At 48.3% G+C, this 14,677-nt stretch overlaps 1 protein-coding gene across 1 annotated transcript in view; it reads right to left on the bottom strand.

Annotated features, from left to right (window-relative positions):
• Positions 1-9,536, bottom strand: part of LOC134927405 (cryptochrome DASH) — a 123,605-nt gene extending 114,069 nt beyond the window's left edge. Inside the window, exon 1 of the mRNA XM_063921811.1 lies at positions 9,388-9,536. Within this exon, the coding sequence (XP_063777881.1) occupies positions 9,388-9,453 (66 nt within the window). The 5' untranslated portion in view covers positions 9,454-9,536. The remainder of the gene's footprint in view (positions 1-9,387) is intronic.
• Between the last annotated feature and the right edge of the window lie 5,141 nt (positions 9,537-14,677).

Raw genomic sequence — 14,677 nt, 5'->3', positions numbered from 1 at the left:
GAAGCAGCAACAGCGGCAATCCAAAAATTATGTCAGGATCAGGTCATAGTCCTGGTACCTTTGTCCCAACAAGGGGAGGGGTTTTATTCAAGCTTTTTTGTAGTTCCGAAGCCGGACGGCTCGGTCAGACCGATCCTAAACCTGAAAAATCTGAATCTCTACTTGAAACGATTCAAGTTCAAAATGGAATCACTGAGGGCAGTGACTTCCAGTCTGGAGGAGGGGGACTACATGGTGTTGGTAGACATAAAAGATGCTTACCTGCATGTTCCCATTTATCACCAGGCTTATCTGAGATTGGCGGTTTAGGATTGCCATTACCAATTCCAGACGTCCTTTCAGTCTCTCCACGGCGCCGAGGGTATTCACCAAGGTGATGGCGGAGATGATGGTTCTCCTGCATCAAAAAGGAGTCAATATAATTCCTTATCTAGATGATCTCCTGATAAAGGTGAGATCCAGGGAGCAGTTGTTGCAAAACATCACACTCTCCCTGTCAATACTCCAACAACACGGTTGGATCATAAAATTATCCAAAGTCACAGTTGGAACAGACGACAAGATTGTCTTTTCTCGGGATGATTCTGGACACAGAATTTCAGAGAGTATTTCTTCCGGTGGAAAAGGCTCTGGAAATCCAGAAAATGGTAAAACAGATATTGAAACCATCGAGTGTGTCGATCAATCAGTGCATTCGGTTGTTGGGGGAAGATGATGGCGGCCTACGAGGCCTTACAGTTTGGCAGGTTCCATGCCAGGGTATTCCAGTGGGACCTGTTGGACAAGTGGTCGGGACCCCACCTACACAGGCACCGGAAGATAAGCCTGTCGTCAAAAGCCAGGATTTCGCTCCTGCGGTGGCTACACAGTTCTCACCTACTAGAGGGATGCAGGTTCGGGATTCAGGACTGGCTCCTGGTAACCACGGATGCAAGTCTCCGAGGCTGGGGAGCTGTCACTCAGGGAGAAAGCTTCCAGGGAAAATGGTCAAGTCAGGAAGCCTGCCTTCACATAAACGTGCTGGAATTGAGAGCCATTTACAACGGTTTTCAACAAGAGGTACATCTTCTTCAAGATCATCCCGTGCAGATCCAGTCGGACAATGTAACAGCAGTCGCATACATAAACAGGCAGGGCGGAACGAAAAGCAGAGCGGCAATGGCAGAGGTGACGAAGATCCTCCTCTGGGCAGAAAGACATGTAAAGGCTCTGTCGCCAATTTTCATTCCGGGAGTAGACAACTGGGAAGCAGACTTCCTCAGCAGACACGATCTCCATCCAGGAGAGTGGGGCCTACACCAAGAAGTCTTCACAGAGGTGACAAGTCTTTGGGGAGTTCCTCAAGTAGACATGATGGCATCTCATCTCAACAAGAAGCTTCAGAGATATTGTTCCAGGTCGAGAGACCCTCAAGCAATAGCAGTGGATGCGCTGGTGGCCCAGTGTGTGTTCCGGTCAGTGTATGTCTTCCCTCCACTTCCGCTGATCCCAAAAGTGCTCAGGATCATAAGAAGAAGAAGAGTTCAAGCAATCTTCATTGCCCCAGACTGGCCAAGGAGGGCTTGGTACCCAGATCTTCAGGAGTTGCTCATAGAAGATCCTCGGCCTCTTCCTTTTCGCGAGGGCCTGCTGCAGCAGGGGCCGTGCGTGTATCAAGACTTACCGCGGCTACGTTTGACGGCATGGCTGCTGAGCGCCGGATCCTAGCCCGAAAAGGTATTCCAAGGAAGTCATCCCCACCCTTATTCAGACCAGGAAAGGAGTAACGTTGAAACTTTACCACCGTATTTGGAGAAAATATGTGTCTTGGTGTGGATCCAAGAAGGCTCCTACCGAAGAGTTTGAGTTGGGACGTTTTCTCAATTTTCTGCAGGCTGGTGTGGAGGCGGGCCTTAAGATTGGGATCAATCAAGGTCCAGATTTCGGCCTTGTCAGTATTCTTTCAAAAACAATCGGCCTCTCTTCCAGAGGTTCAGACCTTCGTGAAAGGGGTTCTGCACATCCAGCCTCCATTTAAGCCTCCAGTGGCACCATGGGACCTTAACGTGGTGTTGCAGTTCCTTCAATCAGATTGGTTTGAGCCTCTACAAGAGATAGAGTTGAAGTTTCTCACTTGGAAAGTGGTGATGCATTTGGCATTGGCATCCGCGCAGCGGGTGTCTGAATTGGGGGCCTTGTCTCACAAGAGCCCTTACCTGATCTTCCATGAAGATAGGGCAGAGTTGAGGACTCGTCAACATTTTCTTCCGAAGGTGGTTTCATTTTACCACATAAACCAACCTATTGTGGTGCCAGTAGTTACTGACACGTTCACTGAGTCAAAATCTCTAGATGTGGTTAGGGCTTTGAAGATTTATGTCGCTAGAACAGCTCGAATACGGAAAACAGAGTCTTTGTTTGTCCTGTATGCTCCCAACAAGATTGGGTGTCCTGCTTCCAAGCAGACTATTGCGCGTTGGATCAGAAGTACGATGCAGCATGCTCATACTACGGCTGGATTGCCGTTACCGACGTCGGTGAAGGCCCATTCCACTAGGAAGGTGGGCTGATCCTGGGCGGCTGCCCGGGGGGTCTCGGCATTGCAACTTTGCCGAGCAGCTACTTGGTCAGGGTCAAACACATTTGCTGAATTTTACAAGTTTGATACCTTGGCCGATGAAGACCTCAAGTTCGGTCAATCGGTGCTGCAGGGTCATCCGCACTCTCCCGCCCGTACTGGAGCTTTGGTATAGACCCCATGGTCTTGATGTCGTCCCCAGCATCCTCTAGGATGTATGAGAAAATAAGAATTTACTCACCGGTAATTCTATTTCTCGTAGTCCGTAGTGGATGCTGGGGACTCCGTAAGGACCATGGGGAATAGCGGCTCCGCAGGAGACTGGGCACAACTAAGAAAGATTTAGGACTACCTGGTGTGCACTGGCTCCTCCCTCTATGCCCCTCCTCCAGACCTCAGTTAGGAAACTGTGCCCGGAAGAGCTGACACAATAAGGAAAGGATTTTGGAATCCCGGGTAAGACTCATACCAGCCACACCAATCACACCGTACAACTCGTGATACTATACCCAGTGAACAGTATGAATAACAACTGAGCCTCTCAAACAGATGGCTCCAAACAATAACCCTTTAGTTAGGCAATAACTATATACAAGTATTGCAGACAATCAGCACTTGGGATGGGCGCCCAGCATCCACTACGGACTACGAGAAATAGAATTACCGGTGAGTAAATTCTTATTTTCTCTGACGTCCTAGTGGATGCTGGGAACTACGTAAGGACCATGGGGATTATACCAAAGCTCCCAAACGGGCGGGAGAGTGCAGATGACTCTGCAGCACCGAATGAGCAAAAGCAAGGTCCTCCTCAGCCAGGGTATCAAACTTGTAGAACTTAGCAAACGTGTTTGAACCCGACCAAGTAGCAGCTCGGCAAAGTTGTAAAGCCGAGACCCCTCGGGCAGCCGCCCAAGAAGAGCCCACTTTCCTCGTGGAATGGGCTTTTACAGATTTAGGAGGCGGCAGTCCAGCCGCAGAATGTGCAAGTTGAATCGTACTACAGATCCAGCGAGCAATAGACTGCTTTGAAGCAGGAGCACCCAGCTTGTTGGGCGCATACAGGATAAATAGCGAGTCAGTTTTCCTGACTCCAGCCGTCCTGGAAACATAGATTTTCAGGGCCCTGACTACGTTCAGCAACTTGGAATCCTCCAAGTCCTTAGTAGCCGAAGGCAGCACAATAGGTTGGTTCAAATGAAAAGCTGATATACCACCTTAGGAAGAAATTGGGGACGAGTCCTCAATTCCGCTCTATTCATATGGAAAATCAGATAAGGGCTTTTACATGACAAAGCCGCCAATTCTGACACACGCCTGGCCGAAGCCAAGGCCAACAGCATGACCACTTTCCACGTGAGATATTTTAGTTCCACGGTTTTAAGTGGCTCAAACCAATGTGACTTAAGGAAATTCAACACCACGTTGAGATCCCAAGGTGCCACTGGAGGCACAAAAGGGGGCTGAATATGCAGTACTTCTTTAACAAACGTCTGAACTTCAGGCAGTGAAGCCAGTTCTTTTTGTTAGAAAATCGACAGAGCCGAAATCTGGACCTTAATGGAACCCAATTTGAGGCCCATAGTCACCCCTGACTGTAGGAAGTGCAGAAATCGACCCAGCTGAAATTCCTCCGTTGGGGCCCTTCTGGCCTCACACCACGCAACATATTTTCGCCATATGCGGTGATAATGGTTTGCGGTCACCTCCTTCCTAGCTTTAATCAGCGTAGGGTTGACTTCCTCCGGAATGCCCTTTTCCTTCAGGATCCGGCGTTCAACCGCCATGCCGTCAAACGCAGCCGCGGTAAGTCTTGGAACAGACAGGGTCCCTGCTGCAGCAGGTCCTGTCTGAGCGGCAGAGGCCATGGGTTCTCTGAGATCATTTCTTGAAGTTCTGGGTACCAAGCTCTTCTTGGCCAATCCGGAACCACAAGTATAGTTCTTACTCCTCTCCTTCTTATTATTCTCAGTACCTTGGGTATGAGAGGCAGAGGAGGGAACACATAAACCGACTGTTACACCCACGGTGTCACTAGAGCGTCCACAGCTATCGTCTGAGGGTCCCTTGACCTGGCGCAATATCTTTTTAGCTTTTTGTTGAGGCGGGACGCCATCATGTCCACCTGTGGCTGTTCCCAGCGATTTACAATCAGCTTGAAGACTTCTGGATGAAGTCCCCACTCTCCCGGGTGGAGGTCGTGCCTGCTGAGGAAGTCTGCTTCCCAGTTGTCCACTCCCGGAATGAACACTACTGACAGTGCTATCACGTGATTTTCCGCCCATCGGAGAATCCTTGTGGCTTCTGCCATCGCCATCCTGCTTCTTGTGCCGCCCTGTCGGTTTACATGGGCGACCGCCGTGATGTTGTCTGACTGGATCAGCACCGGCTGGTGTTGAAGCAGGGGTCTTGCCTGACTTAGGGCATTGTAAATGGCCCTTAGTTCCAGAATATTTATGTGTAGGGAAGTCTCCTGACTCGTCCATAGTCCTTGGAAGTTTCTTCCCTGTGTGACTGCCCCCCAACCTCGAAGGCTGGCATCCGTGGTCACCAGGACCCAGTCCTGTATGCCGAATCTGCGGCCCTCTAGAAGATGAGCACTCTGCAGCCACCACAACAGCGGCACCCTGGTCCTTGGAGACAGGGTTATCTGAAGATGCGATCCGGACCATTTGTCCAACAGATCCCACTGAAAGATCCTTGCATGGAACCTTCCGAAAGGAATTGCTTCGTAAGAAGCCACCATCTTTCCCTGGACTCGCGTGCAATGGTGCACCGACACCTGTTTTGGTTTTAGGAGGTCTCTGACTAGAGATGACAACTCCCTGGCCTTCTCCTCCGGGAGAAACACTTTTTTCTGTTCCGTATCCAGAACCATCCCCAGGAACAGTAGATGCGTTGTAGGAACCAGCTGCGACTTTGGAAAATTCAGGATCCAGCCGTGCTGTTGTAGCACTTCCCGAGCAAGTGTCACTCCGATCAACAACTGTTCCCTGGACCTCGCCTTTATAAGGAGATCGTCCAAGTACGGGATAATTAACACTCCCTTTTTTCGAAGGAGTATCATCATTTCGGCCATTACCTTGGTAAATACCCTCGGTGCCGTGGACAGACCAAACGGCAACGTCTGGAATTGGTAATGACAGTCCTGTACCACAAATCTGAGGTACTCCTGGTGAGGAGGGTAAATGGGGACATGCAGGTAAGCATCCTTGATGTCCAGTGATACCATGTAATCCCCCTCGTCCAGGCTTGCAATCACCGCCCTGAGTGATTCCATCTTGAACTTGAACCTTCTTATATAAGTGTTCAAGGATTTTAAATTTAAAATGGGTCTCACCGAACCGTCCGGTTTCGGTACCACAAACATTGTGGAATAGTAACCCCGTCCTTGTTGAAGGAGGGGTACCTTGATTATCACCTGCTGAGAAAACAGCTTGTGAATCGCCTCCAGCACTGCCTCCCTGTCCGGGGGAGCTGTCGGCAAGGCAGATTTGAGGAAACGGCGAGGGGGAGACGTCTCGAATTCCAGCTTGTACCCCTGAGATACTACTTGTAGAATCCAGGGATCCACCCGTGAGCGAACCCACTGGTCGCTGAAGTTCTTGAGACGGGCCCCCACCGTACCTGGCTCCGCCTGTGGAGCCCCAGTGTCATGCGGTGGACTTAGAGGAAGCGGGGGAGGACTTTTGTTCCTGGGAACTGGCTGTATGTTGCAGCTTTTTCCCTCTACCTCTGCCTCTGGGCAGAAAGGACGCGCCTCTAACCCGCTTGCCTTTCTGGGGCCGAAAGGACTCTACCTGATAATACGGTGCTTTCTTTGGCTGTGAGGGAACATGGGGTAAAAATGCTGACTTCCCAGCTGTCGCTGTGGAAACGAGGTCCGAGAGACCATCCCCAAACAACTCCTCAACCTTGTAAGGCAAAACTTCCATGTGCCTTTTAGAATCTGCATCTCCTGTCCACTGCAGAGTCCACAATCCTCTCCTGGCAGAAATGGACATTGCGTTTATTTTAGATGCCAGCCGGCAAATATCCCTCTGTGCATCTCTCATGTATAAGACAGCGTCTTTAATATGCTCTACGGTTAGCAATATAGTGTCCCTATCTAGGGTATCAATGTTTTCCGACAGGGAATCTGACCACGCAGCTGCAGCACTGCACATCCATGCTGAAGCAATAGCCGGTCTCAGTATAATTCCTGAGTGTGTATATACAGACTTCAGGATAGCCTCCTGCTTTCTATCCGCAGGTTCCTTTAGGGCGGCCGTGTCCGGAGACGGTAGTGCCACCTTTTTTGACAGACGTGTGAGCGCTTTATCCACCCTAGGGGATGTCTCCCAACGTGACCTGTCCTTTGGCGGGAAAGGGTACGCCATTAGTAACTTTTTTGAAATTACCAGTTTCTTATCGGGGGAAGCCCACGCTTCTTCACACACTTCATTTAATTCATCAGATGGGGGAAACACCACTGGTAGCTTTTTCTCCCCAAACATAATACCCTTTTTTGTGGTACCTGGGGTAATATCAGAAATGTGCAACACATTTTTCATTGCCGTAATCATATAACGAATGGCTCTATTGGAATGTACACTAGTCTCATCGTCGTCGACACTGGAGTCAGTATCCATGTCGACATCTGTGTCTGCCATCTGAGGTAGTGGGCGTTTTAGAGCCCCTGATGGCTTTTGAGACGCCTGGGCAGGCACGGGCTGAGCAGCCGGCTGTCCCACATCTGCTATGTCGTCAAACCTTTTATGTAAGGAGTTGACACTGTCGCGTAATTCCTTCCACATGTCCATCCATTCAGGTGTCGACCCCGCAGGGGGTGACATCACATTTATCGGCACCTGCTCCGCCTCCACATAAGCCTCTTCATCAAACATGTCGACACAGCCGTACCGACACACCGCACACACACAGGGAATGCTCTGACTGAGGACAGGACCCCACAAAGTCCTTTGGGGAGACAGAGAGAGAGTATGCCAGCACACACCAGAGCGCTATATAATCCAGGGATACACACTACACACAGTGATTTTTCCCCTATAGCTGCTATAATACACAATTTGCGCCTAAATTTAGTGCCCCCCCTCTCTTTTTTACCCTATTGAGCCTGGAAACTGCAGGGGAGAGCCTGGGGAGCGTCCTTCCAGCGGAGCTGTGAGAGAAAATGGCGCCAGTGTGCTGAGGGAGATAGCCCCGCCCCCTTCACGGCGGACTTCTCCCGCTTTTTTCAGGATATTTTTGGCAGGGGATTTTACACATATATAGTCTTACTGACTATATTATGTGTTTTTTTGCCAAGCTAAGGTATTTATATTGCAGCCCAGCCCCACCAGCGCCCTGCACCCATCAGTGACCGGAGTGTGAGGTGTGCATGGGGAGCAATGGCGCACAGCTGCAGTGCTGTGCGCTACCTTAATGAAGACCGGAGTCTTCAGCCGCCGATTTTCTGGACGTTCTTCTTGCTTCTGGCTCTGCAAGGGGGACGGCGGCGCGGCTCCGGGACCGGACGACCGAGGCTGGGCCTCTGTTCGATCCCTCTGGAGCTAATGGTGTCCAGTAGCCTAAGAAGCCCAAGCTAGCTGCAAGCAGGTAGGTTCGCTTCTTCTCCCCTCAGTCCCTCGAAGCAGTGAGTCTGTTGCCAGCAGATCTCACTGAAAATAAAAAACCTAAATATACTTTCTTTTCTAAGAGCTCAGGAGAGCCCCTAGTGTGCAACCAGCTCGGCCGGGCACAAAATTCTAACTGAGGTCTGGAGGAGGGGCATAGAGGGAGGAGCCAGTGCACACCAGGTAGTCCTAAATCTTTCTTAGTTGTGCCCAATCTCCTGCGGAGCCGCTATTCCCCATGGTCCTTACGGAGTCCCCAGCATCCACTAGGACGTCAGAGAAAATAGGATTTTGATACCTACCGGTAAATCCTTTTCTCCTAGTCCGTAGAGGATGCTGGGCGCCCGTCCCAGTGCGTACTTTACCTGCAGTTTAGTTATTAGAATTACACAAGTTGTGTTATCTTAGTTTTCAGCATGTTGCTGCAATTGGTTCATGCCTGTTGGCGTGTGTTATGTTGAATGCCATGTGTGCGGCATGGTTGAGGGTGTGAGTTGGTAGATATCTCACCACTAGTTTAAGTAATTCTTTCCCTCGAAATGTCAGTCTCCCTGGGCACAGTTTCTACAACTGAGGTCTGGAGGAGGGGCATAGAGGGAGGAGCCAGTTCACACCCAATGAAAAGTCTTTAGAGTGCCCATGTCTCCTGCGGATCCAGTCTATACCCCATGGTCTTGATGTCGTCCCCAGCATCCTCTACTGACTAGGAGAAAATGATTTACCGGTAGGTATCAAAATCCTATTTTCTGCCACTGAGGATCTGTACTATATGGAGTATAATATATCTGACTATAGCGGATACAGTAGGCATAATACATTTTGAGATTTATTTGGATTAAGAATTTATATTTACGGACACAAAGCCAGTTTGACAAACTGAGAAGATGCCACATGTGTAACATAATGGGAGACTCCGCCTCTCTTACACAACAAGCCTCCAGTGCACTCATAACACACAGACACACAAGTACTGTATAATTAGAAGCAGTGAGGGTGTTGTATAACCAGCTCTGTACAACAACTGCACACACACAGCTGTTGGCTCTTTGTCAGTAACACATACAGGCAATAGAGTATATACTGTACTGTGCCTGTAGTCTGCATTATGAAGGTAACATGCACATGGGGGTCTGCAATTCGCGAGCATATCACTGAACACACATTTGCACGCATAGTATTACAGAAGCGCAGGGTTAAAGCGTGACCCACTATCCGTACCTCATTGTCATGAAACCTCAGGTCATTCCTCAGCAAGCAAATGATGACTTTAGCCGGGATACTCATCGTGCTGCCTGCAGTCGGCTAGTGTGAGCCACAGAAACAACTGCTGAGCTGAATAAGTTAGCTGTCACTCACTCTGGCTACGCCCACTTCAGTGACTAGAAGGAAACCTCCACCCCTCTACTGAGAGCAGCTGCAGTGCATAAAGCAGCCACCAGGGGTCCTCAGTAACTCAAATGATGTGAGCACCTGTAAGGGTGATGCGCTTGCGCATTGCCTGTATTGAAACAGCAATATTTCATCTGCAGTGCTTATTATCCATATCCCAACTTTCATTTCATGCATCTGTGTCATTCACAATATGTTACAGCAGATACAGATTTCTATTCCCAGGTTATATAATAATAATAAACTTTTATTTAAAAATGCTTTAAAGTGACTTCAACAGCTTACAGAGCGCATATGTAGATATAGACTTTATGCTTGCATTATAATACAATTATGCAAACATCAATAAAACCTGAGAAACTATACACATTCCATAACTGTGTTCAGTATGTAATACCGCCACCTGGGATGCCGAATGTCACTATCACGACATCGGCATCCCGAGCGGTGGAATGGCGGCAGGGTAGTGACCACAACTAAGCCCCTTGCGGGCTCATTGTGCTCGCCGCGCTGCAGGCTCAGTGGCGAGCATCAGGTTCTATTCTCCCTCTATGGGTGTCATGGAGACACATAGAGGGGGATCATCTACCTCGCCGGTATACCGGTGGAGGTATGGTGCCCCCATTGGGATCCCGACGTCTGTATCGTGGCTGCCTGGATCCCGACGAGAGGTATGCTAACTGCATACCCCATAACCCAACCGTTCAGACCTTACTTCCCATGGGTGGTCCATCTGTGCAGTTAAGGAGTGATAAGCAGAAAATGCTGCTCCAGGTTCTACATGCTGAGTGGAAGATAGAACACCCTCTACCGCCCGCAGGACTTCAAAGCTGCTGCTGGTAACCCCCCACACACCCCTATCGCTGGGGGATGGGTCGGGGCCCCAGTGCATTGCTTTGCCCAGGGGCCTACACTGCTGTTAAGACAGCCCTGTGATCAATACCATATTATTGTGCCAAGGGCACTGGAAACATATAGCCAGTGGCAGTGCAAGCCATTGATACACATATCATGCTGACCTGGAATACATATCAGCTATTGTGACAACATCACTATATACTATTTTTCATTAGTTAACTGTATTTACTAATATTTTGATTGCTAAAACTTGATATTCACTAGATAGATAGATAGATAGATAGATAGATAGATAGATAGATAGATAGATAGATAGATAGATAGATAGATAGATAGATAGATAGATAGATAGATAGATTATATATGGGATGTAGTCACATTGCCGGCGGTCAGGATCCTGTCAGTTAGAATACCGACGCCGGAATCATGATTGCTATAAATACCAACAGGCGGAATGCCGACTTACAGGGGCTATTCCCACTCGTGGGTATCCACCCATAGAGTGGGAATAGAACCTGTGGCGAGCGCAGCAAGCCACAAAGCCTGCAGCGTGGCGAGAGCAGTGAGCCCGCAAAGGGCTTAGTTGCACATGGTGTCACCCCCACCCCTGCCGGAGTTTTGGCAAACGGGATCCCAGGCTCCATTACATCCTGCCCAATAAGTTGGAATTTCTTACTACCTTAAGAGGGTCATTCTGACCAGATCGCTCACTGCAGTTCTTCCCAGTGCAGCGATCAGGTCAGAACTGCGCATGCGCCAGCGCAGCAGTGCGCCGGTGCTTAGCTGACGGCTGTCGTTGCCTAGCGATTGCCTCTGCCTGATTGACAGGCAGAGGTGGTCTCTGGGTGGGAGGGGGCGGCACGGCAGCGTTTGGCCGCAGTTTTGTGGGCGCGGTCCAGGCAATGCAGGCGTGGCCAGACCGTGAGGGGGGGGGCACGGGCCGCACCTGCTGCGTGACATCACACGCAGCCGCTGCGACCCGGTCAGCAACGAGTAACTCCCGGGCCAGCACGCAAAAGCTGTGCTGGCCGGGAGCTACTCCTGAAGTGCAAAAGCATCGCCGCTGTGCGATGCTTTTGCACTTCTGCGAGGGGGCCGGACTGACATGCGGGGCTGCCTAGCCCTGTGATGGGCATCCCTCCGCATGTCTGTGTTCCTGATCGTAGCTATGCTAAATTTAGCACAGCTACAATCAAGTCGGAATCACCCCCTTTTGTATTTAGACACCGGGGGTGTTATTCCCAGTATGGCCCTTCCCGGCGTCAGTGGCAAGCAATTGAAGGAATTCAGTAATTGAATTGAGCGATTCTGGGAAACCTTTAAAAATGTTATGCTTTTGATATGTCCCCCACCAGACTTAGAGGTCCTCACTACTGAATGCTGAATCTGCTGTGCTACTCTTATACTGTTACAACCTTATCCTCCCAGGCACTGTCTGTCACTAACATAAAGCATGTGTAGGATAACAGGGGGTGACTGCACGGTAGGCATAGGTGACTGGGTTTCTCTTGGGTTCTGCTATTACAGTATATACCTTATATATAGTTCTTTTAACTTCCAATATCACCTCTATGCCGATGAAACTCAAATCTACCTTTCCTCCCCTTATCTCTCCCCGGCTCCCCTCACTCGTACCTCCAACTGTCTCTTTGCTATCTCTTCCTGGATGTCCCAGCGCTTTCTTAAACTCATCATGTTCAAGATTGAGCTGATCATCTTCCCACCCTCCCGCACAACCTCACCACCAACAATACATTCAAACCACACATTCAGCACCTCTCACAAACTGTCATTTTCATCTCAAAAATATTTCCAGAATTAGACCCTTTCTCACCCTGGATGCCACCAAGACCATTATCCACTCACTGGTCATTTCCAGACTGGACTATTGCAATCTCCTCATAACTGGCATCCCTGACAATTACCTTTCTCCACTCCAATCTATCCTCAGTGCTGCAGCCCGGCTCATCTTCCTTACCGAATGCACTAAGCCCACCTCCCCTCTCCTACAAGTCCTTCACTGGCTCCCATCAGAATCCAATTCAAACTTATCACATTCACTTACAAAGCACTCACCCACTCCTCTCCCATTTACATCTCTGACCTTATCTCCCTTTACTCTCCCACCCATCCCCTTTGCTCTACTAATGCACGCCGACTCTCCTCTCTTCTTATTACTTCCTCCCACTCCTATCTCCAAGATTTTTCACGTGCTGCTCCCTTACTCTGGAATTCTCTACCTCTCCCCCTCAGACTCTCCACCTCTCTACAGAACTTCAAACGGCTAACCCTCTGTTCCACGCTCGGCCTACCCCGATCTATCTGGGTCACCTCTGTCTGTCTGCCCCTTCCCTTTAGAATGTTAGCTCTCACGAGTAGGGCCCTCTTCCCTCATGTGCTTATCCTTTTCTTACTTTAATAATCCTCAACTGCCCCAAATCCTGCCGTTTTCGGCCACCCTGATACCTATCTCAGTGTCATCTGCTGATGTAGTTATGTTTAGTTACCCTGTACTTGTCCTATATTGTCTTCAACTGTAAGTCACTGTTTTCCTGTTTTGATAATTTGCATATGTACTCTGTAAGTGGGCGCTGCGGAACCCTTGTAGCGCCATATAAATAAAGGATAATAATAAAAATAATGATAATATCTTGCTGCTTTTATATTTATATGTCTCTCATAATTGTGAAATTAGATAGTGGGGCCTGAAGGTTGGTCCAAGTGACACATGTTTTCTTGTTCTTCACAGCCACAACCTATACTGGGAGTTATCGAACCAGCTGAATTCCCACTTTTCCAGGCAGTGAATTTTCATAAAGAATTTTGGGATCTTAGTAGCCATTTAATGGGAAGTTGCTGCAATATGAAACAAGTCATACAAGTCATCCTTGAACTTGCACTATCTCATATTTTTCATGGCAATGTGAACATGAAGGTTTTTTTAGAGATGTTGCCCATAGCAAACAATCATATTCTACTTATCATTTATCTAGCACCTTCTAAAACATAATATCTAGAATCTGATTGGTTGCTATGGGCAACATATCCACACAAAACCCACACTTTATGACCATAAAGTCTCACATTATGACCAGTCATGGATGACCGTTCATTAGTGGGAATCACTTCCAAGTTCCATATTTATACAGCCAATGAGGAACCATTATTCCATGCAAAACTGACCATTGCCATGGAAACCGTGCTGGAGAGTACAGAGAAATTTGTGGATGACAATTCACCAGAGCACAACTGGAGAACATTTCTCAGGTCAAGAGATTCCCATCTTCCCATTATCTCTCTTCTGCAGTAATATGACTGAATTTGAAAGCAATCCCATCTCTCAAAAAGTCATTTTCTGCAGGAAAGTAATTTTTAAAAAGGTTTACCGCAAATCCAATCACGCGTTTGCAAATGAAGAGCAAAGATTGGAGTAAACCGGCGATTCTGAACGCACAGAAAGTGTGCTTCAGAGAGAAATTGCAAAACTGGTTTACAATGTTTGCAGACCTGAGCTGAAGGTACACACCAGCATTCAGGAGTTTGTAACAACTATCCTAGGCACTGTGGACAGAGAGTTGGCTCAAGAGATGAGAAGGGAGACGAAGAGTAAAACAGGAATGTCATCTAAAGAAAAATTCCTGCTGCAGTTTTTTTTAGAGTCCATCTACAGACAATCTTGTACCTTACAGAGAACATTGTTGCCTTGTGTTATTGACTTACAGTCCTATAGACCACAGGCAACACATTTCGGAGAGGAACTAAACTTGTTCCCAAAATCAGTACAAAACCTTCACAGACTTGTCCCAGACTGTTTTGTTGTAAATACACTGAAAGATGACTGCTCACTATGACGTCAAAGGGACTTTTTTCAGCTCTTTATGAACACCAATTTTATAGTGACTGATACAATGAGGAAGATCATTCTGGAGAAAAAGTTCCATGTCCAGGACCAGCTGTGTTTGTCATTCCCCCTCCCCCAAACATCAGCTTATTCTCCCCTCATCTTGTGGAGTACATTCTCCGGTTCCTGTCTGTGGCTCCTTATTATAGAAAAGCAAAACACTCACTTTTACTTATTATTTATGGCATTAAAGGAGAGCATATGCAGTATCCTTTATTTGCATACCCCTTAGTCACGTTACACCGCACAGTAGTACCCCTCATTCACGTTACACCGCACAGTAGTACCCCTCATTCACGTTACACCACACAGAAGCTCCACTTATTCACATTACACCACATAGAATTACACCTTATTCAC

The sequence above is a fragment of the Pseudophryne corroboree genome, chromosome 5, assembly GCF_028390025.1.
Source record: "Pseudophryne corroboree isolate aPseCor3 chromosome 5, aPseCor3.hap2, whole genome shotgun sequence".
Lineage (NCBI taxonomy): Eukaryota > Metazoa > Chordata > Amphibia > Anura > Myobatrachidae > Pseudophryne > Pseudophryne corroboree.
Note: the sequence above shows the minus strand (reverse complement) of the source record. Positions and strands in the feature narration are given on the sequence as shown.